Below are 25039 nucleotides of genomic sequence, written 5' to 3' on the forward strand. Positions count from 1 at the left end.
GATCACTTCTTGCTTGTATTTTGAGAAAACAGAGGTTCAGAGAGGTTGAAGAGCATGTTCAGCATCACTCATCTAGTAAGTCCTAGATGTAGGAACTAGGTTTAGATCTGGGTGAGTCCCAGCTTTTTCATCAGAATGTACCAAAACAGTGAAGGTACTCCTAAAGACTTCATAAATACTTCTAACAGCAACCAAACCCTGACCACAAACCCCATAGCCCTCTTCCCTTTAGTGATTTTGGTGTGGAGTCCCCTTTCTTCTCTCTTCAGCCCAGAAGGCAGGCACACCTGGCTTGTTCACACCTTCCCCTATGCCCCACAATGCTAGGGTCTGGGTTTCCATGTGAACTTCTCTCCTAGAACCACACGTGAATGCCTTGAGCTCCAGGTCCAGAGTGTCATTTAACCTCATACACTTCGTCCTAACTTCCCAGTCCCTACCATAATGTTCTGCACACTCCACACATCTAATACATTTTCCTTGAATAAGCCAGTGAATAACAAACCATCAAGTATGGTACAATGTGCGTGGAGTCTGTTCAAACCCTCTTGCCACCCTCCACCCGGCCTGACCATAAAACAGATTTCCCAGGTCTCTGTGATCATACCACCTATTTTAAAGCAAGGCAAGAGAAAAATAACCCCCAAAAAGGTACATAAAAAGTAAAGGCTCCAGCGAAGTAGGAGAATAAATCACAGTCAAGTATGTTGTCTCGAAATCATAAAGCGTGGCCCGCGCAGGCAGGCGGAGTAGCGGTAATGGCCAGAAGCAGGCCCCAGCACCTGCGCGCCCCTTGAGCTGCAGTGTCTGCTTCCAGCTAATGCATCGTGCAGGGGCCCTAGCAAGGGCCATAAACTGGTAATGCCCTCCCCCTCCAGCAGCAGAAGGCCAGAGCTGAATGCAGCCTCATCTGCAGTGGTTGTTTTAGCGCGGCACAGATGGATTCTAGCACAGGCTGCTGATGGATGCACTTGGGAGGAAAACAGCTCCTATGGGAATTTGAAGCCCTTTAAAGGGGTTGGAAATTGTTTTACACCAATTGTCCCACTTCCCTTTGCCGGCTGAGGAGAACATGGCATTGACCCCCTCAGCACAGGTTCCCATAACTATTTCTGTTAATGAAATGATCCTTTCCTATGCTCCCTGAGTGGCTACATCAGGAGGGCTGATAGCAGTGGACTTTGATTTTCTTTCCGGTACCCAGGCTGTGTGCTCAACATTCCTGTGTGTTTTATTTCATTCTCACATCATCATTGCACAGTGGATTAAACCCAGTTTATAGGTGAGAAGACTGAGGCTTGGGGAGGTGAAATGTCTCTGCAAGTATTCAGCAATGTAAGCTGGTAGTGTCCACTGAGCCTGCAGATCCTGGTGCCCTCACTTTTCTTCCTTGCATCTGCCTCCCTTAACTAGAGAAGCCCTTGCCAACCCGATATTTACTCAGCAGCCATTGCCTGTGATTTAAGTGGAGAGATAAGGTACAAACATATGAAAAATTAAATAACTATCAATGTAAAACGACAGGAGATGTCACTAGGCTGTACATACGTAGATGGCAAATGAGTGGCACAGGCAGTGGTTTGAGGATTATTTAAGCTGTCTTTACCCTTGGCACAGAAAATTCACTTTGTCAACATAGATAACTGTACCAGAAGTGACCCCAGGGACCTTAATATAGACTTGCTTTATTACAATAGGATCATAAGTGAATTGGCACACTTTTCAAAGGACTATAAGCAGCTCCCCACAGTGATTTAAGTTCAATTAAGCTGGGTATTGACAATCTGTAGACTTCCCTTCCTCCCAAGCTTTGTGATAGAAAAATTTCACATTTTTTTGGCCTTTGCAAAGAGATAGATATGTGTGTAGAATGAGGTCTTATTAATTAGAGTTATTTCTTGTCTCACTCTCCTTTTTTACTTCTTTTGTTCTTTCTTCTGAGTGCTGATCTCCATGGTAACAAATAGAACAGCTTACATCATCTATAATTACTACTATTAATAATCATCATCATCATCATAATAATAGCAATCAGATAAAATGAGAGAAAAATTTTTGAAAGAAAATTAAATTGTGGCTCTGTATGTAAACAGTTTACAGTTTCTGAAATGAGAGCAAGAGAAACCAAAGGTCACAGAGAAACACAGAATGAGGGTCCATAGAGGGCTTTCTGGGGTGATGACTAGAAAAGATTTTACAACAGAGATGAAGATACAGAATGTTCTAGAGCATCCTATCATTACTACTGTGCTAGCACTTTGTGCAACCTCTTTTTCTTTTCTTTTGTTGTTGATATTGCTGGTGATCATATTAAATGTGTGTGTGTGTGTGTGTGTGTGTGCGTGCGTGTGTGTGTTGATCTTATAATGAAACTTCTTTTACATTTGGATCACTACACATGCATAGAAGAGCTGCTTTGGCAATGCTAGAAGAAATAACCTAGAAGAAAACAAACGGTGGCGATTAACTAATCTTGTCACTTGACAATGATTTCCTGAAGTCCTAGAAAGTGCTTGATGGTAGCCTAAGCTCTGGAGGTCTGAGGGTGAAAGACTTTTGTAGACCTGTCCATTCTCAAGGAAAACATTGTGGTCTTTCCTGGGCAAGCTCCTGTAACATCCATTCCAAACCCTGCCCCCACTAGTTCTCTGGGGCAGCCTCACTTACTTTTACTTATTAATTTTTTAGTTTTATTTATTTATTTGAGAGAGAGAGAGAGTGCATAAGCAGGGTGAGGGGCAAAGGGAGAAGCAGGCTCTCCACTGAGCAGGGACCTCGAATTGGGGCTTGATTCTGGGACCCTGGGATCATGACATGAGCTGAAGACAGATGCCTAACTGACTGGGCCACCCAGGCGCTCCAAGCCTTACTTTTAATCTCAAGAATACTTATGATAGCCTAAGATTTGTCATTCTTCCATACACAATTTTCCCCCAAAACAATGGCAAGCTTTTAGAGAGTTAGGCAGTACATCATCCTTCTGGGCAGGTATCCCTGTGGCTGGCTCAGCACTAACTGGGCACATATTTGAACATAAGAATGAAGGATATACTTCATATTCTGGGAGATCGCTTAGCTTTATGGGAAGACGGACTTCAAACCTAAATTCACAATGTAGTTTAAGAAATGCTTTGGTTGCCTCTGTAAAATACATTGTTCTGTCTGTGAAATGACACTTTAGAATTTTATCACATATGCTTCTTGATGTCCCACAGCCTGTAACTCCTTTATGTATAATGGTAGCAAATAGTGGGTGAGGGTCTTCGTCATGAGCTCATTCACACTCTTGCTGGTACATCGGGCATCCTTAAACAACATTCCTCCGTTTCTTCAAAGTTCTAGTAATTAAAACAGCACAGTACTTACATAAAAAAGAAAATAGACACATAGACCAACAGAACAGAATGAGGAACCAAGAATTACACTCCCATAGATGTGTTCAATTAGTATTTGACAAGGGAGCTAGGAACACTCATTGGGAAAGGATAGTCTCTTCAACAAATGGTGCTGGAGAAACAGGATAGTCACATGCCCAAAAAAAAAAAAAAAGAAAAAAAAAGAGGGGGCCCTATTTATACTACTCACAAAAATTAAAAATTAAAATAAATTAAAAATTTAAACATAAGACCTGATACCATAAAAATCCTAAAAAAATATAAGGAAGTTGCTCCTTGACGTTGGTCTTGGCAACAATTTTTTGGTTATGACGCCAAAAGTACAAACACAAAGAATAAAAATCAACAAGTGGGACTACATCAAACACAGCAAAGCAAGCCATCAAAAAAATAAAAATGGAACCTATGAAATGGGAGAAAATATTTGCAAACTATGTATCAGATAAAAAAACAAATACATAATTACTGTTATTTTAAACTAAGATCTTTAGTGAATTGAATAAATACTGCTGCCAGTTCAAAAGTCTCCAAACGCAGTTTTCCCACAAACAGTGAATTTGTCTTGGATAATTTAATACATATATTCCTTTGAACAAGTTAGAAAGATGGGGCTATGCTTCTCATCATTGGACTGAATGGCAATACACAGTAAGAAATAATGAAGAATGACCTGAGTAGCAAAAAAGTAATAGCAGAAGCAGTGTTTTTCTAGGTTTCTGGGATCATGAGGACTAACCAACATATTTAATTGACAAGATTTCTGGAAGTGAAAGGGATACAAATAAATATAGAGACACATGAAACAATTTCAAAGTGAAAATATAATTGAAAAAGATGGTAATAACTAATTATACACAGTAACAGCTATATTACAAGAAATTGCAGCCCAGCCCATTGGTTATCTTCATTTGCTGGATGAGCTTCCCACTCTCAATTCCCTAAAAAACAAAGTTACAGTCCTCAGTCTCATGTTATAGAAAAGTTTCAATGTATAGATTCTTTTTTAATTTATTTTTTTCATGCCAGAAAGCCTGTTATATGTCCATGTGAAACATGATGCTGAATCACTATATTATCATGGATAAAAAGATTGATATTAATATCCCATTTTCCAAAGTGGAAATTTCAGAAGTTAATGACTTGCCCAAATCCTCACTGGTGACATGTAGCAGAACAGTTTCCAATCAGGCAGGCAGGTTTCTAAAGCCAGGTTGTCTCATGGCACCTTGAAGCACTAAAAGCATCTCCAGAGATGAGAATATATGTCCTGTGGCAGAGGGTCCAGTCTAGGGGCAGACCAGCAGAGGGTGGTGCTTGGAGCCTGGAAGGTTTTATGATGTTCTTCTAATCATAGAATTTAGATAATCTACTCCTCCACCCCTGAGTGTAACTGGACTTTCTTGGGTTATAGGTAAATCTCTAGAGGTTTCCTTGTGTGAGAGTTCAGGTTCATAGAACTTCAGGAAGAGTCCATTTCCTGTTCCAGGTCTCTTGAAACTGGTGTGTTTTCCTCATGGATCTGCAGAGAAATGGTCAGCCTTAGTGTGTCCCTACCCCCTTCTTGAGATGACTCATGTGTCTTACATTATATTCTGGGAAAGATTTCTGTTAACAAAAACTATTGTGAGAACCACCAGAGGCCATCTCCTCCTTGAAGTTATTGTTAAAAATAGCAGCCTTTGATATCTGCAGGATCCTTGGGACAGAGATGATATACCTTTTATATATAAGCAAATACAGATTACTGTGGAATGTTTAATAATTCCGCTAAAAATAAGCTTTCTCACACAAACCCCCTCACTTAATCTTTACAACTCTCTTGTAGAGCTGGTATCGTTTCTGCTTTCCAGATACTGCTACTGAGGAAACTGATCTTTAGAGAAGTAATGATTTGACCAAGGCTGCTTGACCAGTAAGTGCTGAGATGGCACACAAATCCAGATCTTCTCACTGCAGAGCCCAATCTGTGTCCGTAAATATCCATGCACCCATTGACTTAATTGACTATCTTTAACATTTAGCTTCATGGGTTCAATTTCAGTTAAAGCACATGTACATTCATGAGTGGATTCCCACCAACATCTACCTAAAAGACTGTTTAAAATGAGTATGACTTGTTTGAAAATCCTTAGAGCTAAACTTCACATACACATTCCCTAGCTAAAACCACATTCCCTATCTTAGACCAGACATCAAGAGCATGAGGCACCAAAGCCAACCTACATGAGTGGCATCGACCTCTAGCCTTTTTATATTTTGTCAGAGTGCAGAACTTAATTTGTACCTGCTATCAATGAAACTGCGACAAGGAAAAAAAAAAAGGCAAAAAGAAATAGTATCCAATTACCTCCTTCTTTCCAATCTTTCTTCTGCTATCTCCCAGGAGGAAAAAATAGTCCGAGGACAAAGGGCATCTTTGAAAGGAAAGCCAGCTAAAAGGCCTAGGTTTCATGTAATCATCTCTCCTCTTGTAACTCATACTGTGTTTGCAGGGCTTGTGAATCATGGAGAGCACTTCAGAGCTCTTAATTGTTCCTTTGTATCTTCTGTATATTTGCATATATCAAAAAGTGCCAATACTTGAGTTGTTAGAACTTCCATTCACCCTCAGGTTCCAGAAGGCAGGGCTGGCAACATTAGTGGCTTTAAAATGAGAGGTTGTCTCTCCTACACATTTTCCTATTCCATCTTGCTAAAGATAGAATATGATTCTGGCAAAATGAGTCAGTGAGTAAATGAATAAGCAAATCAATGAATGACTGTATGAATAAGTAGATGAATGGATATATGGATATAAGAATCTGTGTGTATTTGTAAGGAAATCTAAATTCATATGATTTAATGATGCTATTTGGACCACTTCTGGCATCAGACTGGACACAAGAAAGAGACTGGGGACAAGTTTATTTTCTCTCTCTAAGGCTTCATATGTCTATACCACTATGTGTATATGTATATGTCTGTGTCTTTATCTATAGCTATATCTGTGTTTATATATATATATGTGTGTGTGTGTGTGTGTGTGTATACATATATCTACATTGGAGATATATATATATATAGATAGATAGATATCTACATATCTATCTATCTATCTATCTATCTACATTGATATCTACAATGGAGAATTGTTATCTGTACCAGATATAAGGTATATAAAATGACCTCACATGAAACTAACACAGCATCCATACATTAGACTGGGTGGTTCTGTTTTTCTTCTACATACCATGGGCATTTCAAAACTGTCACTCTTTATTTCTCTTTCTATGCTATTGTGTTATTAAATAATTATTTTTCTCTGATAATTTATCAGAGTTTGTCTATATTAGAATGTGCAATTTTGGAGTAACAGGTTAATTATTTGTGTAATATTACTATTATTGCCAATTAGAATTTATGTCCTATTATTACTTTCAAAGTCAGAACCTAATAACCTTCAGTCTGATTTGTTTTTCAGACTTTATAGAAAATGTAATTCTGCCTCCATTAAACATTGGAGATATGGTTATCACTGGACTGGTTATAGGAAATAGTCTGAAGATGAATCAGAATGCTTGAACAGTTTACTATTTTTGCTGCAAGAAATATTTCCTTTTCTGGAGTTGGAAAATTCTTTAGAGATAATGGAAACAAAGCTTTCTTTCTCTCCCCTCTCTTTCTAATACAGTGAAACAGAAGTGCAAGCAATGATGTTACTTCTCCCAAGTCACATACATAGTTAGGGTAGAGAAAGTATTAAAACTGGTGATCTAGCTTGCCTGTGCTTTTCCTTTTTACCTAAATATGCTGACAGCTGTGATCCTGCTTCTTAGTGGTACTAATTAATAATAGTTATTTTTAGCGTGGGCAGTCATCACTATGGTCTGATAGAAGTGTGTTGGGTCATTTCTTTACTTCCTAGACCTTGGTTTCCTCCTTTATAAAGACTAGGAGGGTGAAGTAGGAGGGAAACCACATGATAGCTATGTTAAGTTATTTTTCAGCCCTGAGAATCTATGAAGAGTAATGGTGTTATTATGTGGGTAAGATTCTCGGATGACAAAAGCTTTTCGAGTCTTCCTATTTCCTCCTTTATTTGTGAGCATGTTCAGAATGAAATTCTATGTCCAATTGCAGTAAATGTTTCAGTCTAGGTTATTAGTACAGAATGTCTGATAGAACTCAGACAGATCTATCTCTTAGTATAGAATGTCTGATAGATCTCAGCCTTGCCACTTCATCTGTTTGCTTGTTATTCCATAGAAACAGCCCTCCTGCTGGAATTGCCATCTTCTTCTTCTTCTTTTATTTTTATAATAAAACTGAGCCCTAGAAAAGTGAAGGGATTTGTCCAAGCTTCTTGTTGGCAGAGATAGGTTTCAAATACACATCTCTCAAGCTGTAAAACTCAAATTTCTCTTCTCTCTCTTCACCTCACATTCCTACCTGTAGTAGGTAAAGTGTGACCTCCAAATGTGTCGTGAAGGTCCTCATCTCTGCATGTTATTTTATTGTAAACCTCTTAAAATAATTTTTTGGCAAAGAGAGGAAGCATAGGGAATTAAAAAAAAGAACTTCAGTTAGGTGCCTTGTATGTATAGTGTAGATCATACAATTTCATCATTGTTAATTAGGTGTATTTTACAGGTACTTTCTATATGGAGATCTTTCTGTGTACAGGAGACATTCGATGTGATACTTGTGTTTCTGTGAGATAGTTATTGGTGCTAGTGTTTGTCTCATGGGGAAGTGTGTGTCAGTAGCTGGAAGCATGAGTTTTGCAGTCAGACACCCTGGTTTCCTGTTCTTGCTTGGTCACTTGCACAGGGGTAAGCTGCTCAACCCTGCTCATTCACTTTTCCTTCATTTCTAACATGGCATTTCTAACTTCTTCAGATTTAGGTAATGTCTGTTTAAAATGATATGATGAGCATTAAATGTTTAGCATAAAGTGTTCCACAAATTTAGTTCTTATAATTACTAACCCCCATATTAACTCTGGGAGGAACTTTATGAGAAACAGAAATGCTCTGTCGTTTTTATTTGCTTAAGTGGAGCATTCAGGTGGATCGATTGCCCCATGATCAGCCAAGCATCACATTGCTTATGAGATCCTCTTCCGGACCCTCCCTCCCCCAGCTTTATTGGGTTATATAAGCATGGTCCTCTTTTGACCTTCCCTTCTAATCTTTTTTTCCTTATGTTTTCTGGACAGAGGACAAGATTTGGACATCAGTGCAGCACAATAACACAGAGCTGACCCATGTGCGGGGTGCAGACCCTGAGAAGCCCTACACCATGGCCTTGGATTATGGTGGCAGCATGGAGCAGCTGGAAGCCATGATTGACAGCTCAGAGCACTGTGAGCAGGAGGTGGCCTACCATTGCAGAAGGTCCCGCCTGCTCAACACGCCAGGTAAGGCTCAGCCCCTCTCCTCTGCATGAACCATACAGGATGACTACAGATAAGCCTGGAAAACATGGAATGTCAAGGAGCGGGTGTCTGCAGTGACGGCTGTTCACTGTGCAGTTGAAAGAAATAAAGTCAGGAAAAGACTGGTGATGGACTCATCCCGGCTCTGATTCCCAGGTGTGACCTAAGGGAAGGCTCTCATGGTAGCCTCTCAAGGTTCCATCCTCATCTTCAAGAAGAAAATGGTGACAACATGCATTCTTCAACGGTTGAGAGAATGAGAGGTTTCTTGAGCTCAACAGCCCTTGAAGAGAGCATTGAATTAAACATAGGTGGTATGGAGGTGGGAAGGGCTGTTTCTGGGAAAGGAACCAGCCTATGAGAAACCACAAAGGATCTCGGCATATTCACAAAAGAATAGTGAGTTATGTCCAGGGCAAGAGATGCAGAGGGAAGTGGTATCAGGCAAGGGGGCCAGCAGGGCAGGCAAGAACAGCCGTGTGTGTTTGCATTGTTCATGTTGCCTGGAGAGTGCACGCCTCAATGGAAATGACTCTTTTTAAAAATAGTTTGCTTTTAGAAAAATCAAAACAAGACAAAATGACAAACAAAGAAAACTTTACAACTGAAAGGGGCTTTTGTAAAATGTCCAGAGGGCTTTGTCAAAGTTCACAGATGCCCCTGGGAGTCAGTCATTTTTGTGAATATCTTCATCATTTTTTTCATGGCACTTGCATGTGCACACAGGCATACACACATGCACAAGCCGAGAATCACAAGGATATGGAATATCCAAGAATGGTCTCACAATCTGTTGCCTTAAGAAATTCACAATCCCATGCCTGGAGGTTAGGAATTTTGAAAGGCTTGAGAAGATTAGACAGTGGAATGTCAACAAAGGAGAAGTGATAGAAGCCTAACTAAATATAACACTCTGCCTTACTGATCTAGAATCTTTAGGAAAGACGTTGTTCCACATAAGTGAATTTTCCAGATAATGGTCACTTATCCCTTTAAGCACCAAAAATGTTTTCAAAGAATTTTTAACTATTTCAAATGAAAATCTTTCTCAAATGGATTATACGCTTCTCTGCCTTCTTAAACAGAGAGTTCTGAACATAAAATGTAACCTTTTCTTGATGACTCAGGATCATCATTGTGAAAATCAATTACTGTACTCTCCTTGGATTCAGCCGTGCTCACAGGGCTGATTAGATCTGAGGCATCGGTTGCTGTCCCTCTTCCCGGTGTTCTTAGACAGGGCTGCTTGAGAGGCTCAATGTGTGTACTTGCTGGTATTTCTCTCCGTCCTGGCTGTCAAGCCTGCACCTGTCACTCTTGGCACTATTCAGTATACCTGTGTCTGGATAAAACAACCTACCCTCTTTTCACTGTGTGGCTTTTAGTTTTCTAAGGATTGGGTTTGATGGAATTTTAACAAAAATGGGATTCTGTTCATTCTGACCATGGATTTCCTTTGGTCTATATATTATTATGTGATATCAGTTTGGTAATACTATTACCTTTGCACACTTTTTCCCCCCTTAACTCAGCTGTCATGAATTCCCTGAGCATATTCAAGTAGAAGGGCATGGATTTGGGGGCAGGCCCTACTGAGAGTGACTCTGCCTCTTACTGCTTATAGAAACTTATGCAAGTTGTTAAATTTCCACTAGTAATTTCAGCACCTAAGCAATTTACCCAAAGATCCTCAACTAATAAGGTTGATATGAGGAGTGCAGGAAAAATGTACTCTGTACTCCTTGTACTGTGCCTGGTACTCATTAGGTGTTCAACAAATGCCAGGGTCTTATTTCTTTCCTCCTTCACAGCTTCCATCCCAGCAGGGAAGGTCTAAATTTGCACTGTAATGAGAAACAAGCTCAAAGGAACACTTTATTTCTACTTTAATGGTGTAAATAGAATAATTATAATAATTGTAACTCATGCATGCAGATAATCTCACCACCCAGAGATACCAATGTTGGATCTAGTTGTGCATCGTTCCAGACATTTTCCCATTTTGTGCACATTCACAAAAACACAGTAAAAACACATTGTCTATACGTTGGGGTTGAGAATACTCATTAATTCTCTTTCCCCATGCTTTATGAATCAAATGAGGTAGATGAAGGAAGATAATGGGCATGGGTACACAATGCTACTTTTTTTTGGTGGGCTAGCTTACAGAACATGGTGTAGACCAGACACTGCTGTGTGGGGTATGGGACTGCAGACATACAGCCCTATAGAGATGTGGCCCCAACCTCACATCCCTCAGTTCAGAGATGAGCACTGACTCATTTAGGCTTACTTCACAGAAACAGGCACAGAGACAACAATGTGCACCACTGTAGGCATGTGAATCCCAGAGCCATGGCTAGTATACTACCTTTGTTGAGCTGCTATAACAGTGTGGAGGTTCCTCAAAAAAATGAAAATAGAGCTAACCTATGGCACAGCAATTGCATTAATGTATTTACCCCAAAGATACAGATGTAGTGAAAAGAAGGGTCACATGCACTCCAATGTTCATAGCAGCAATGTCCATAACAGCCAAAATTTGGAAGGAGCCAAGATGTCCTTCAACAGAAGAATGGATAAAGACCATATGGTCCATATATATAATGGAGTATTTCTCAGCCATCACAAAGGATGAATACCCAACTTTTACATCAACATGGATGGGACTAGAGGGGATTACGCTGAGTGAAATAAGTCAAGTAGAGAAAGTCAATTATCATATGGTTTCACTTACTTGTGGATCATACAGTATAGCACGGAGGACATTAGGAGAAGGAAAGGAAAAATGAAGGGGGTGAAATTGGAGAGGGAACAACCCATGAAAGACTATGGACTCCAGGAAAAAAAATGAGGATTTTAGAAGGGAGGGGGTGTGGGGATGGGTTAGCCCCATGATGGGTATTAAGGAGGACATGTATTGCATGGAGCACTGGGTGTTACAGGTAAACAATGAATCATGGAACACTACATCAAAAACTAATGATGTACTCTATGGTGAATAACATGGCATAATAAAAATAAATAAATAAGCCTAGTTAAAAATATGACAGACTGATGGGCTTATAAAAACACAAATTTATGTTTCATAGTTCCAGAGGCTGGAAGTCCATGATTAGTGTGTCAGGATGTGTGGATTCTGGTGAAGGCCCTCTTCAGGTCACTGACAACTCATTTTTTGTTATATCCTCACATGCCAGAAAGAGAGTGAAAGACCTTCTGGGAGTCCCTTTAGAAGGGCACTAATCCCATACATGAGGGCTCTACCCTCATGACTTAATCACCTTCCAGGTGGCAACCTCCTAATACCATCATATTAAGGATTAAAATTGTGACATATGAATTTTAGAGGGACATTAATATTCAGTTGTTAATAGGCGCACACTTTCAAGGTTGTTTTCTTCGTCTATTTAGGCAATGCCTCTCCCATGGGGAAGACCACAGAAAGAAGGGGAGATGAGTAGAGTCCATCTCCTCCTTACCTACCTGCTGTGTGGAAGAGTGGAACAAGTCCCTCCCTTACCTGCTGAAGCCAGAGCCCCTCCTCCACCCTGTGATACTGTTTTATTACCTTATTTGTCACACACACACACACACAGTACACATATCTTTCCATATTAATAAATATGACCCTATATCATAATGTTTATTGACAACCGACTTCCACTTTATGGACATACCACAACAGATATACAAAATGAACACATCTATTTTGGACCTTTAGTTCTCTCTCTCTCTCTCTCTCTTTTTTCCAATACAGATGCACAAGAACATTTTTTGCACAAAAATTTTGTGAACAAAGCTGATTATATCCCTAGGATAAATTCCTTGAGGTGCCATTGCCAGGGTGAAAAGCGTACATATTTTTAAGGCTTTTGCCATATTGACTTCGGCAACATATTAAGTTTATACCAATTTATACTCCCAAGAATACTGTGGGATTGAGGACCCACTTGTCAGCAACATGTATCTTACTTTCCCTTTGGTAATCTGAAAAATGCAGAATGGGGTCAAAGGCAATTATAGTTTTGTTTAATTAAAACAATGTATAGCGTGGTTCCCTTAGGTTTTTGGAGGGAGATACTACTGGTAGTCAGGGTTAATAGAAGCTATATAGTGTTATAAATGTGGCAGCTGTGGACTTAATAAGGAGAGAATGTGGAGGATGCTTTATTTGCTATAGAGCCTCCTCCATATTATACACAATGGATAATATAGAGAGGAAATAAAAGAAGACAAGATGAGGGAAAAATAAATAACTCTTCTAATGGCCACCAATGACTAAGCATTTCTCCTGTTAGCAGCTATGTCTGGGTAGCTGTATAAGCATTATCTATAATCCAGACAAGGGCTCTGCACAGTAAGGATTGTTATCCCTGTCTGGCATTTCAGGAAAGAGTACCTCAGAGACAGGAACGTGCTGGATTAAGCTACACAGCCCGGGAGGGACAGATCAGGTTCTTGGGCTGGGCTGCACCTGTAGTCCAAACAAGGCTGCTCTTTCCGATTCCCTGCAGATTTCAAAGGGCCAGAAGTTAGGGTAAATATGGTCAGGGTAAACATGAGTTTCTAAGATCTTCCTTATTTTGTAAGAAAATGTAGAAAGACAGAGAAGACAGAGAAGAGGAGTCAGAGCCCTCTTCGCCAAGGCCCTGTGATTGTGAGGGTGGCTTGAATTAGGGCAAATTCCTGGGGAGCTACAAAATGTTTCAGAATCCTTGCTGAGTGCAGGAGCTCCCAGGGCTCACGCACCCCCTCCCAGGGTGGCCCTGAGGACCACAACGGCATTCCCAGAGCCTCTTTCTGCCTGCTCTCAGCTCTGGCTTTGCTTCTATTCATCTGGAATAGAGAGGAAAATTAAGACAGGCAAGCTGAGTTCAGGCCCGGTTAGTTCATGACTGTGTATTTTTCATTCAGTCAGTGACTGAACCATGACGCTGTCATTTTCTGACAAGTTTCCTCTGATATTCTTCCTCAGAGCGGCTGATAAGCGCCAGCCAATGGAATGTGTCATCTGTCTCTTTAACTGAAGGTTTATGCTAGAAACTCCCTGAAGGACCAGGATTCCAAGCCACAGGGGATCCTGGGAAAGGTGTCTTTGCTATTCCCATGCATCTTTTTGGTTGTCTTCCCTATGCTTCTGCTTATTACTTTGAGCTTTATGTAGGGCTACAGAAAAGTTTCCAAGACAAGAATCATCAGCCTGCCTGTGCTCAGGGCACTTTGTCACCAGGAGAGGAGGGGTCCACTTGTCCCCAGGAACAAGGGCTGCCTTGTTTGAGCCCAGCCTTTATCACCATCAGCATCTTCTTAGGAATTTTGCCCAAGGCCGGGGTCTCGGTAACATGTAATGAGTTATATGAAATAAAGTAGAACCCAGCTCAGGAAACACACAGAAGATGCAGAAAGAAATATCAAATCCACAGTCTGGAGGATGCTTTAATCCTGTGGCCAATGAGCTCTATAACCTACAACTTCCCCCTGCAAGGAAGACAAGATTGAAAAGGGCTTTGGAAGGTAATCACCTGGGAAGGCCCAATGCCCAGGTTTCTGCTGGGAGTGAGGATAGAAGGTCCTAACGATCCCAAATCTCTTCCATAGACTCCATGGAACCATGACATTGCTCCCTAGATTTCCTCAATGAAGTGTATTGATGTATGTATCTTTTGTGTTTATACTCCACATAGTAAACGTTTTTATTTGGGAATACCTTCCCAGACATATTTATTTGGAAATACCCTCCCCAATAAAGCTGTGAGCTTTCTAAGGCAGATGTAAAAAGTCATATTTGAAATATGAAACCACTGAAATGGCTTGAAATATATATGAAAATTGAGACTCCATTACTTTGAAATCTAATAGCCATAGGACAGCTTGAGCTGGAGTTTACCTTGGTTCTGAAAAGAAAGCATTTGCCAAGCAAACCCGTCATATAAATAAGATTGCCACGAGGATTAGGTTCCTCAGTAGAACTAATTACTCAGTGCCATCAATGCTTCAGAGTCCTCATCTCCCTGCCTATAATGGGTGAACATCATTCCTGTTCACTCATTCAGGCCGGCAGGGACTTGAGTGATTTCCATCCAGGGTCACTTGTTTTATTGTTTTACCTAGTTGTGTTCCCATGGATTGGAAAGCACTGAAATCCTAATTTATTTATTTATTTATTTATATTTATTTAGAGAGGGAAGGGGGAGGCAGGGGCAAAGAGAGAGAGAATCTTAAGCAGGCTCTACACCCAGCACAGAGCCTGACTTGACTCCATCTAATGACCCTGAGATCATGAGCTGAGACAAAATCAAGAGTTAGATGCTTAGCCAACTGAGCCCCTGAAATCATATTTCTTTTAAAGTCTTCCTAAACTTTCTATTTTCTTCTTTTCCCTTAATTAATGATAATGTAGTGAGTATGTGGCTAACTGGTTATATATAATATATATATGTGATATATAGTTTAAATTATATATAAATATATAGTGTAGCATGTAGGAATATATTTTATATACACACTATGCGTTATAGTGTACATACTATATAATATATAATATGTGATTTATATGTACTCAGTATATACTTTTTATATCTCCAAATATATCTGTAAATGCACTTGTGTGTATAAACCCTCATGACTATCCTCAATATTTGGCTTAAGATGTGTACAATGGAATGATCAGACTTAGAAATCTAGGTAAGGAATTGTGATGGAGAAAAGTCAAATTATGGATAGAAAAAAAAGTAGTTTTTCAGGATATGCTAGGTTTTATTAAACTTAAAACTCTTTGTCCCCAGTATTTGTACAAAACATAATAAATTTACAGATGATTACATTTTCTTTCAAATAATAAGTATTTACTCATTTTGATTGTGACAAAAGTATTTTGTCACATACTTTTCTGTCCAGGGGGAATGAAATATTGAAAAAATGGAGTTCCTGCCTACTTGATTGTAGCAGGGCTATAAGAAAGACAAGCCAAACACACATGTGCACCCTCACCCCCAAACATACTCAGTTCATGATGAACATAAGGAAGAAAAGTCAAGAAGCAAAAGAAGATTGAAAATGAGCAGGCATTGGGAATTCTGTTTCATAAGGGGATAAGAAAGCCTCCTGGGCTAAGAGGGGTGCCCAGGTCTTGGGTGAAGGGAGGGTGTGGGCCATGTGATATCCAGGATTGAAGATTCTAGGCAGAGGAATAGCAAGAGGGCCAGTGTGCCTAGTAGAGAGAGAAGAGGGAGTGAGAGTCATAAGTGAATGAGCCTGGGGTGTCCAGAGAACATATCATGACAGGCCTAGTGCTATGGATTTTATCCTAAGTGTTCAGGGAAGTCCTGAAACAATTAAGCAAAGGATTACTCTTCTTCTTCCTATTTTAAATCCAAAGACTCATGTCAGTTTATTTAAGTCAGGCTAAACTGGGTATCCATTTTTTGTTAAATCCATTTTAGGTCACTCCCTATGCCTAGTGAACTAGAAATAGCTATGAGCTCCCTGAGGACAAAAGCTTTGTCTTATACAGTCCTGATCCCTACAGTCTAGCACAGCACTGTCAGCAAAAGGCTTAGAGGCCCTTCTGGTTACTTCTGTTTCATGGAAGTACTTTTGTACTTGTTCCCTAATTACACTGAGTTAAGATTGCCTTGGCCCCTTCACCTACTATTTTACTACTTTCCACTTACCCAGACTGCACTCACAAATCCTAGAGGTCTCTGTTGGAGCTGGAATCCTCGTCCTCTGCAGAACGTCCCCTCCCTCCCTTCCTCCCTTCTTCTCTTTCTTCCTTCTTTCCTTCCTCTCTTCCTCCCTCCCTCTCTCCATTCCTTCATTCCTTCCTTCCTCCATTCCTTTTTTCCTTCCTTCTTATCTTCCTTCCTCCCTTCCTTCCATCCTCTATCCTTCCCTCCCTTACTACAACACACACACACACACACACACACACACACACACACTAGATAGATAGATAGATAGATAGATAGATAGATAGAACAGATCCCAAAGTCCATCATGGTCCTTTCATTATGACATGTTGTCAATATACTACTTAAGAAGAAAAAGTCTCACAGAGAGAAGGAAAATAATAAAAGGAAGATTCAGGTACCCAAGAAAAATTTCATTTTTAAAATTATTATTTTTTTAAAATTATTAATTATTATTAAATTAAATTTTCAATTATTATGTAACAAACCACCATAAAACTTAGTGCTTTAAAATGATGGTAACATCCATCTTGCCCACCCATCTGCAATTTAGTCACGTGCCAGTAGGATTTGCCCATTTCTGCTTCAGCCTGGGTTGCAAGAAGCTGGGACCAAAGCTGCATCTGCAGTCCTCAAGGGCTCACTCACCGGTTGTCATGGCTGTTGGCTGGGTCCTTGGTTGGGCATGGGGTCTTTCCATGCGGCTGTTTGGTTTTCTCATAACAGAGTGGCTGGGGCTCAGGGACAAACGCCCCAAGAGAGAGAGAAGGACAGGTGGGACCTCTACTGCTTTTTCTTACCTAGTGTTGAAAGTCATGCGTTATTATTTCTGCCATTTTCTAATTATTAGAAGATGGTCAGTTAGGCTAGCCCACATTAAATAGGAGGCAAATTTCATTCCATCTTTTCACGGGGTGAGTGAATGAACATTTTTTTTTTTTGAATGAACATATTTTAAGACTACCATGTCCTCTTCAAAATTTGGCATGGGTAGTCAACTAGTGTAAGGAAATAGAGGAAATGGAGGGCAGAATCAGGAGGTCATATATCTCCAACTTGCACTCTGATGTCCTGCTGGCCATTGAACATTCAGTTCTAGTTTAGGCTAGAAACGTGTCTGACTCTCCATTTTTCCTTCTTAGGGACTTCTGTTACCCTTAAAGTAGTATGGCTAAAATGTGTTTATAAGAGTTTGCCATAGGTCTTAAAAAATATAAGGAGACTATAACATGAATCAAGTCAGTGCATTTTACTGTGCATGAAAGCCACTTTTCCTAATGTCCTAATAATTCACTCTTGGTGTTTTGCTGGGGACATAAAGTCAAAATTAGAGGTGGGTGGATTTTACAAAGAAGACATACACCTTAGGGAAGCTAGGGATGTGGGTGTGTATCTAAGGAAAATAAAAACTATCCCACATAAATTCAAGAGATGATAAGTGCCTGGTTGCAAATGAATTGCTTTCCAGACCATTAATTACTTTCGTAGTCAATGTAGATTACTCAATAATCAACATTTGGACCCCACGTGAGACAAAGTTTTTATTTTTCTCACTGCTCTGTGAAAGAATGTGTTTGCTTAATTTATCTTGAATGTACATATAGGATAAAAGGGTTTTTTTTTTGTTATTTTGGGTTTTTTTTGTTTTGTTTTTCTACTCTTAAGACATAGTACAATGGCAGCAACATGAAAAGAGCATGAATTTTGCTATCACAGAAAATTGTATGATATTTTACTTTTTCTACTTCTTGGCTCTGAGAATGTGAGCATGTTACATGGACTTTCTGAGCCTCTGTTTCCTTACCTGTAAATGTAATAATGATAGATGCTATGTCTTGTTTATAGTAGACATTCAAAATACTATGTTTTTTGTTTTTTTTTTTTTGTCAGTATTTTATCATACTTTCAAAAGAGCAAGGAGTATATTAGTTCTCCTAGCTGTCAGGAGAGGGTCTCAGAATCCAGCTGTATGTCTGGTGAAAAAAATGAATTTGGGGATCTGCCTCTTGTTGGTTTATGGGCATACTTACTTTTAAATTGAAGGTTAGGTATTTGTAAATGTGATATGTATCCATCTAATAGCACTGTTGAAAGTGGTAACGTTAAGTCTGTATCCACTCCCTCACCACTAACCACTCAACTCCAATCATCTTTCTATTTTTCTCATTTCAGTAAATGACTCCATTCAGGTTTTCAAGCCCCAAATCTAGCCCAAAATCGCTCATTATCATTCCCATTCCTATCCAGTCTATCAACAATACTGACTCATCAGTCAGACATGACTCTTACCCCAGCCTTTTCTCTTATTTCCACTGGTTCCACTTAAGTTCAGAACTCATCCTCTCCAGACTGGGCAAGTGCATCATATCTCTGCTTCTCTCCTGTCACACCATTACCCCACCTCACTACAATTTCTATCTCACACAGCAGACAATGTAATGGTCTTTCCAAAATGAGGCTGTATAAATCTGACTTTAAATCCTTCTCCGTGCCCTTGAAACAGAATCCTGACTCCTTACCATGGCCTAGAGAGCTCTGCAAGCTGAGCCCACTCCCCAGTTCCTGTTTTCCCACCTGCTCCCTAAACATAGCCCGATATCCTATTATTCTGCTCCCTGCCAAAATAGCCTTCTACATCTTAAACTGATGCACTAGCCACTCTCCCTATTAAAAACTTTCATTCTTCTTCCCATGCTTAACTCTCAGCTTCAGTTTTACATACATACACACTATGATTCTTTATAGCACTTCATTCTATTTTAGTATTCTGTGTAGAAGTTATTACTGCCCAATATTTTCTATTTGTTTATTGTTTATCTCTGTCAGTAGAATATGAGCTTCATGAGGGAGAGAACTTTTTTGACTAACTCAACATTTTGTGCCCCAAATGCCGAGAATAATAGCTGACACCTAGCAAACATTTAGTTAGTAGTTGTTGAATAGAAGATTCCACCTCAATTAATGGTATCACTAATGTCCATATTATGTTAGAGGACCCATGATAAAGCAAGCACATTTCGCTAAGCCTGCTGTTACAGAAACTCCTGCTAGCAGAGAGCAGTTTGTGAATGGGAAGGACGGGACTGGGAGGTGGGAGACACTGTCCCGCTTCTGGGTCCAGGACAGTCTCTCTGTGACCTTGAACAATTTTTTTTATATTTTAATGGGCTTCAAGTTCCTCTTCTTTATTTTTTATTTATTTATTTTTTAGGTTTTATTTATTTACTTGACAGTGAGAGAGCATGAGAGGGGAGAGGGTTAGAGGGAGAAGCAGACTCTCTGCTGAGCAGGGAACCCAGTGCAGGACTCGATCCCAGGACTTCAGGATCATGACCTAAGCTGAAGGCAGTCACTTAACCAACTGAGCCACCCAGCTGTCCCAAGTTTCTCTTCTTTAATCCTAGTGGGTTTTATATGATTTTCTCCAAGGGTCCTTCCCACTGTGACACCTCATGACTGTATTAGCCACTACAAAGTGAGTTAAAAAAACACATTACAATTTATTACTTTCTTGTTACCATAAGGAACTAGAGGAGTTGGTAAAACAAACACACACACACACACACACACACACACACACACACAAAGAGAGAGAGAGAGAGAGAGATCTTTCTGACTCTTAAGACAATGAAATATGGTAATTTATTTATTTGGTAGGTGACATTTTTAATACCTTCACACACCTGAACTTCTCAGAATGTGTTTTCCATATGGTAATACTCATTTGAATAGATAACATGTGAAACTTCCCCAAGGTCATAACAAGTCAAGAGTAGTGGGGATTACAGTTTCTTGCCTTACAGTATGTACACATGTATCAGAGTATTCATTTTATAAACACCTCAGTGATTGTGAGGTAGTATAGAATGTTATGATACCAGCTGCACTGATGAGGCCTGCCAGTCCACATAGACTTTGTGCATAATGGCATCGCATCTTCTTATGGAGAGTTAGGGCTGATGCTGGATTTCTTTCCTGCCTGGGCCCTCACAGGAATGCATTATGGCATTTTAATTCCTCCATGCTTTCCTGAGTGTGTGCCTGTGTGTATGTGTTCCTGTGCATGCCTGTGTGTGTGCATGTGTGCATGTCCACTTGCAAGCCCTTGACTGCAGGATTTTATGAGAAATACCAAGCCGTGTTCTGGGTGGTGTAGAGATGTCAAGCCATAATCTTAGTATTGCACAGTGGAAACATTTAAGGTTCTAAAGCCATAGATAGATAGATAGATAGATAGATAGATGATAGATAGGTGATAAAAATAAAAATACTGAACTGCCCCACTCTGCTACTTCCCTGCTGAATGGCTGTTGTCAGGCCGTATAACCAAAGTCTTGAGGCATTTTCTCATCTGCAAAATAAGTAATATATTAACCCAGTTTGAGACTTTTTCATGGATGCAATGATTTTGTAAAGGGATTGCCCATAGTGGCTACTACAATTTAAAGAGCCTGTGCCCTTGTCCGGAGAGCTAGAGACAATATTTATAAGTCAAAAAGATAGAGAAAGCTCTGGAAAGGAAAAATCAATTTTGGTTAAATGAATCTCAGAGATCTTCCGTGGAAAAGAATCACTTCTTTTTAGACACAGCATGGGTAGTAGTCACTGTGATGGGGAAGGGCATGGAGGGAGACCATTCTTAGGGAATGAGGGAGAGTAATTTTTAGGAATGAAGCAGTTGAGGCTGTTACTGCTTATTTCAGTGAGGGGGAACAAAGGATGAGAAAGAAAATAGGTAGGAAAGATGGAGAGCATTCTGTGTTGTAGGTACTTTGCAACATGTTTCTGTAGATGAACTCCATTACCTCCATTCGTGGAGTGTGATATAATAGCCATGTGGTTATAAAGAAACCTGACTAGATCAGGAGGAGACTATTGACAAGGAGACAAGTTAGGTCTATCTCTCTGTCAAAGAAAGAGGTAAAAAGTGTGGGGACATAGAAATAGGAAAGGAGGGGTGCCTGGGTGGCTCTGTCAGTTAAGCTTCTGCCTTCAGCTCAGGTCATGATCCTGGGATGCTGGGATCAAGCCCCAAGTCTGGGTCCTTGCTCAGTGGGGAGCCGGCTTTTCCCTCTGCCTCTGCCTGCCACTCACCCTGCTTGTGCTCTCTCTCTCTCTCTGTGTCAAATAAATAAATAAAATCTTAAAAAAAAGAAATAAGAAGACAAACAAAAGAATGATTGCTCTTGATGAACAAAATGGACTTAAGCAATGCTATTCAATGGAAACTTTGCAATTTTCTAATAGCTACACTATAAACATAAAAAGAAATAGATGAAATGAATTTAATACTATGTGTTATTTGTGACAATATATCCCAAATAGTATCCATTTGATGTGTAATCAATAAAGGAAAATTATTAATATTTATTTTATATTATATTTTATTCCAAATCTTCAAAATCTGGTGCACATTTTGCTTTTACAACACATTTTAATTCACATTGACCACATTTCAAGAGCTGAATAATTACATGCAGCTTGTGGCTACCATATTGGATAGTGCTGGTCAAAAAATGTTTTCATTCTGGATAAGTCTTTCAATGCAAGACCAATAAACAGAAACACTGGAGTTAAGAAACTGGAGGGAGTAGATTCTAGTAGGGAATAAATTAGATTTTGATTAGATATGTTGATTTCGAGATGTGGGGTGGGCAGTCAAGGTCAACAGGTGGTGCTGAAGCCTGAGGTTAGAGATCAGAAGTGATAGGATGGCAAGCAACCAGAGTAGGAGCATCAGGTACTTTAAAGAGCGCAGGAGGGGCATGCAGCTAAGGGAAAGCATGTATGTGGTGGGGGGTGGGGGTGGGGGTGGTACAAGAATGCTGTAAGCAGTGAGAGTAGGGACCTGAGTTCATGTGATAAAGGAAGCGTTGTAGGAGGCAAACAATGCCTGAGCCCTGGAGCTCATGTAAGTGCAGAGAGCAAATGCTCTAAGCAACAGTCACAGAAATATTGTAGGGGGGAGTCTCTGCAGGTCTAAGGATGGCTTACTATAAGGAATCTATACTCTCACAGGTTGGAAAGTTGGTGTAAAGGCACAGAGGGGGTCCAAAGCCCCTGCATCCAGATGTGGAAGACCAGTCAACAAGAGAATCAAGAAATACCACTATTACTAATTATTATAATAATAACAACCCCAACGGTGATGTCTGTACCTGCTATCTGCTAACATATGTGTATGTGCATACGTATGTAATATGGATGTATACATACGAGCATATATATGTGTGTGTACATATATTTACATGCACACAATATTATATTCTCACGTGAACCACTGAATAAAATGTTATTATTCCAGGTATATGAACGAGCGAATGGAGACTTCAAGGTAAATAACTTGCCCTAGGTCTTACAGGGAAGATCCTAATAGCTCTAACTTCAAAGCTAATGCTCCTGATGTTAAGAGAAGAGGAAGGAAAAGCAGTATTAAGATCCTGAGTCCAGATACCTTGTTCTGAGTGCTGGTTCTGCCAATGAAGAGAGCTCTCTCTGAAGAGAGCATATTGGTATAGGCTACATGAAGTTTGCTGCAATATGTCATGTGTATATACATATGTAAAACAAACCCTACTTACATATACCTATATATGATATGATATATGATATATGATATATACAAGCCTTTACATATATATATATACCTGTATATGATATATGTGCATACATATTGTGTATATATGCATTTTCCTGTTCAGATTCCTAATAATCCCCATGTAGGAGATACTTAAAATACTTGGTAAAAAGGAAAGGGGCAACATTTGCATTAAGCCTAGCTTTTGAATCTAAAAACTTTAATGTGCCAGGATTTTTAATACATGTTTTTAATTCCTGGTATAGATGGATTGTATAACCATCTCATTTAATTTTTATGATCCCATGTCAAAGTTTTTTACTGATAAACAAACCAAGGGTCAAAGAGATAAAGTAAGAACAACATGACCCTATCCATATCTGAAAAAAATATAAATGAGTCTAATAAAACCTGTTGTGATTAAATTCAGTTTGATAGACAAATGAAAGTAATCCTTGTTTTAGTCTGCCAAGTCACCAGCTACTCAGATGCCAGTTATACAACATCCCTGAACTGAATCAAGTCAAGGCTGGATTTTGCCTAGTAAGCCAGTATTATATGTACAGTCAGGTAACTACAAAATCTATCTGGGCAATCATTTCATAAGATGTCCCCAAGAATAGAAAACTAATTCTCTCTGTGAACACGTCACTGACAGGGGAAAAAAGTCAGATAAGGAGAAAATCAGAAATGAAGTTGCTGACACTCCAACAATGCATCTGTATATTCAGCAACGTTTTTGGATTGGGTTTAGAGAGGATAAAACGTTGCAATATTGGAGTAGCTGCAGAAGCCACCTTGGGAAGATTAAGCCAGAGGACGGAAGGAAGGAGGGAAGAAAAATAGGAAGGAAGGAAGAAATGAAGGAAGGAAAGGAGAGAAAAATAGATGGCAAGGGAGAGAGGGTGGAGGTGGGGAGAGAAAGAAAAACAACTCTCTGGGGAATTGTCTCTGAAGTAGAATCCTGTGTTCTGTCTCATTGAATAGATTCTCAACTTGGAGGCATGATCCTGGGCAAAAAGCCCTATGTGATCCTCCCAAGGCCTCAAGTTATGATGGTGAAAACGAATCCATGGCAATAGACATGTACATGACAACTAATCTAAACAGCTTCTCTTACAATGAGTTTCTTAAAGGGAGAAATGAATTTGGTGGCAGTAGGAGCCCAGAGATGGCAATTTGTTGGCAGCTGAGAGGCACAGAGGACATCCATTTCCTCAGTGGCAGAATTAAAATAAACATTCTTTTCTTTTTTTTAAGATTTTTTTTTTTTATATTTATCTATTTGACAGAGAGAGAGAGAGAACAAGCAGAGAGAGTAGCAGGCAGAGGGAGTGGGAGAAGCAAGTACACTGTAGAGGAGGAAGCCCAACGTGGGGCTTGATCCCAGGACTCTGGGATCATGACCTGAGCCAAAGGCAGATGTTTAACCAACTGAGCCACCCAGGCGCCCCTAAAAATTATTTTCCAAGTGAGACTTTTCCATCTCTGAGTTTTTAAGAATAACTACTTGGTCTTACTCATTTCTGAACATTTCTAGAGCCTTGTCTGATGCCTGACAAAAAGTAGGTGCTCAACATTATTTCTTGTCTGTGAAAATCATGTGAGAATATGATTTTTTAAAAAGTACTTTCCTTTATCAGATAGGATAGGCTAAATATCTGATGACCAGCTACTCATCAGGGAGTGGCTGGTGGCTCTACTCTGTTTCTTCCTGCATGACCCAGAGTGATGAAGTAGCTCCCCTCAGGGGTCTCTGGTCACCTTGGAAGAGGAAAAGAGAACTCTGGAGTGCCTCAAAGCTGCTACAGCCTGGGGTGTCATATGTCACTTTTGTTTGCAATTCATTGCCCAGAATGAAATATTTAGGAGAGGAAAAATAATTTTCCCTCAAAACTTTTGAGTTTCTTGGCTAAGACCCCTTTAAGAAAAGACAGAGGAACAGGAGAAAAATAAA

General features: G+C 39.8%; 1 protein-coding gene across 3 annotated transcripts in view; it reads left to right on the forward strand.

The window, feature by feature from the left end:
• CNTNAP5 (contactin associated protein family member 5) overlaps nt 1–25039 on the forward strand; it is an 809884-nt gene that overhangs the window by 549240 nt on the left and 235605 nt on the right. For all 3 annotated transcript variants that reach the window (XM_032843937.1, XM_032843939.1, XM_032843938.1), the window contains exon 13: nt 8593–8793. In XM_032843937.1, the coding sequence (XP_032699828.1) occupies nt 8593–8793 (201 nt within the window). The remainder of the gene's footprint in view (nt 1–8592; nt 8794–25039) is intronic.

Source organism: Lontra canadensis, unplaced genomic scaffold (genome assembly GCF_010015895.1).
Source record: "Lontra canadensis isolate GAN:19392208 unplaced genomic scaffold, GSC_riverotter_1.0 scaffold145, whole genome shotgun sequence".
NCBI classification, from domain to species: domain Eukaryota; kingdom Metazoa; phylum Chordata; class Mammalia; order Carnivora; family Mustelidae; genus Lontra; species Lontra canadensis.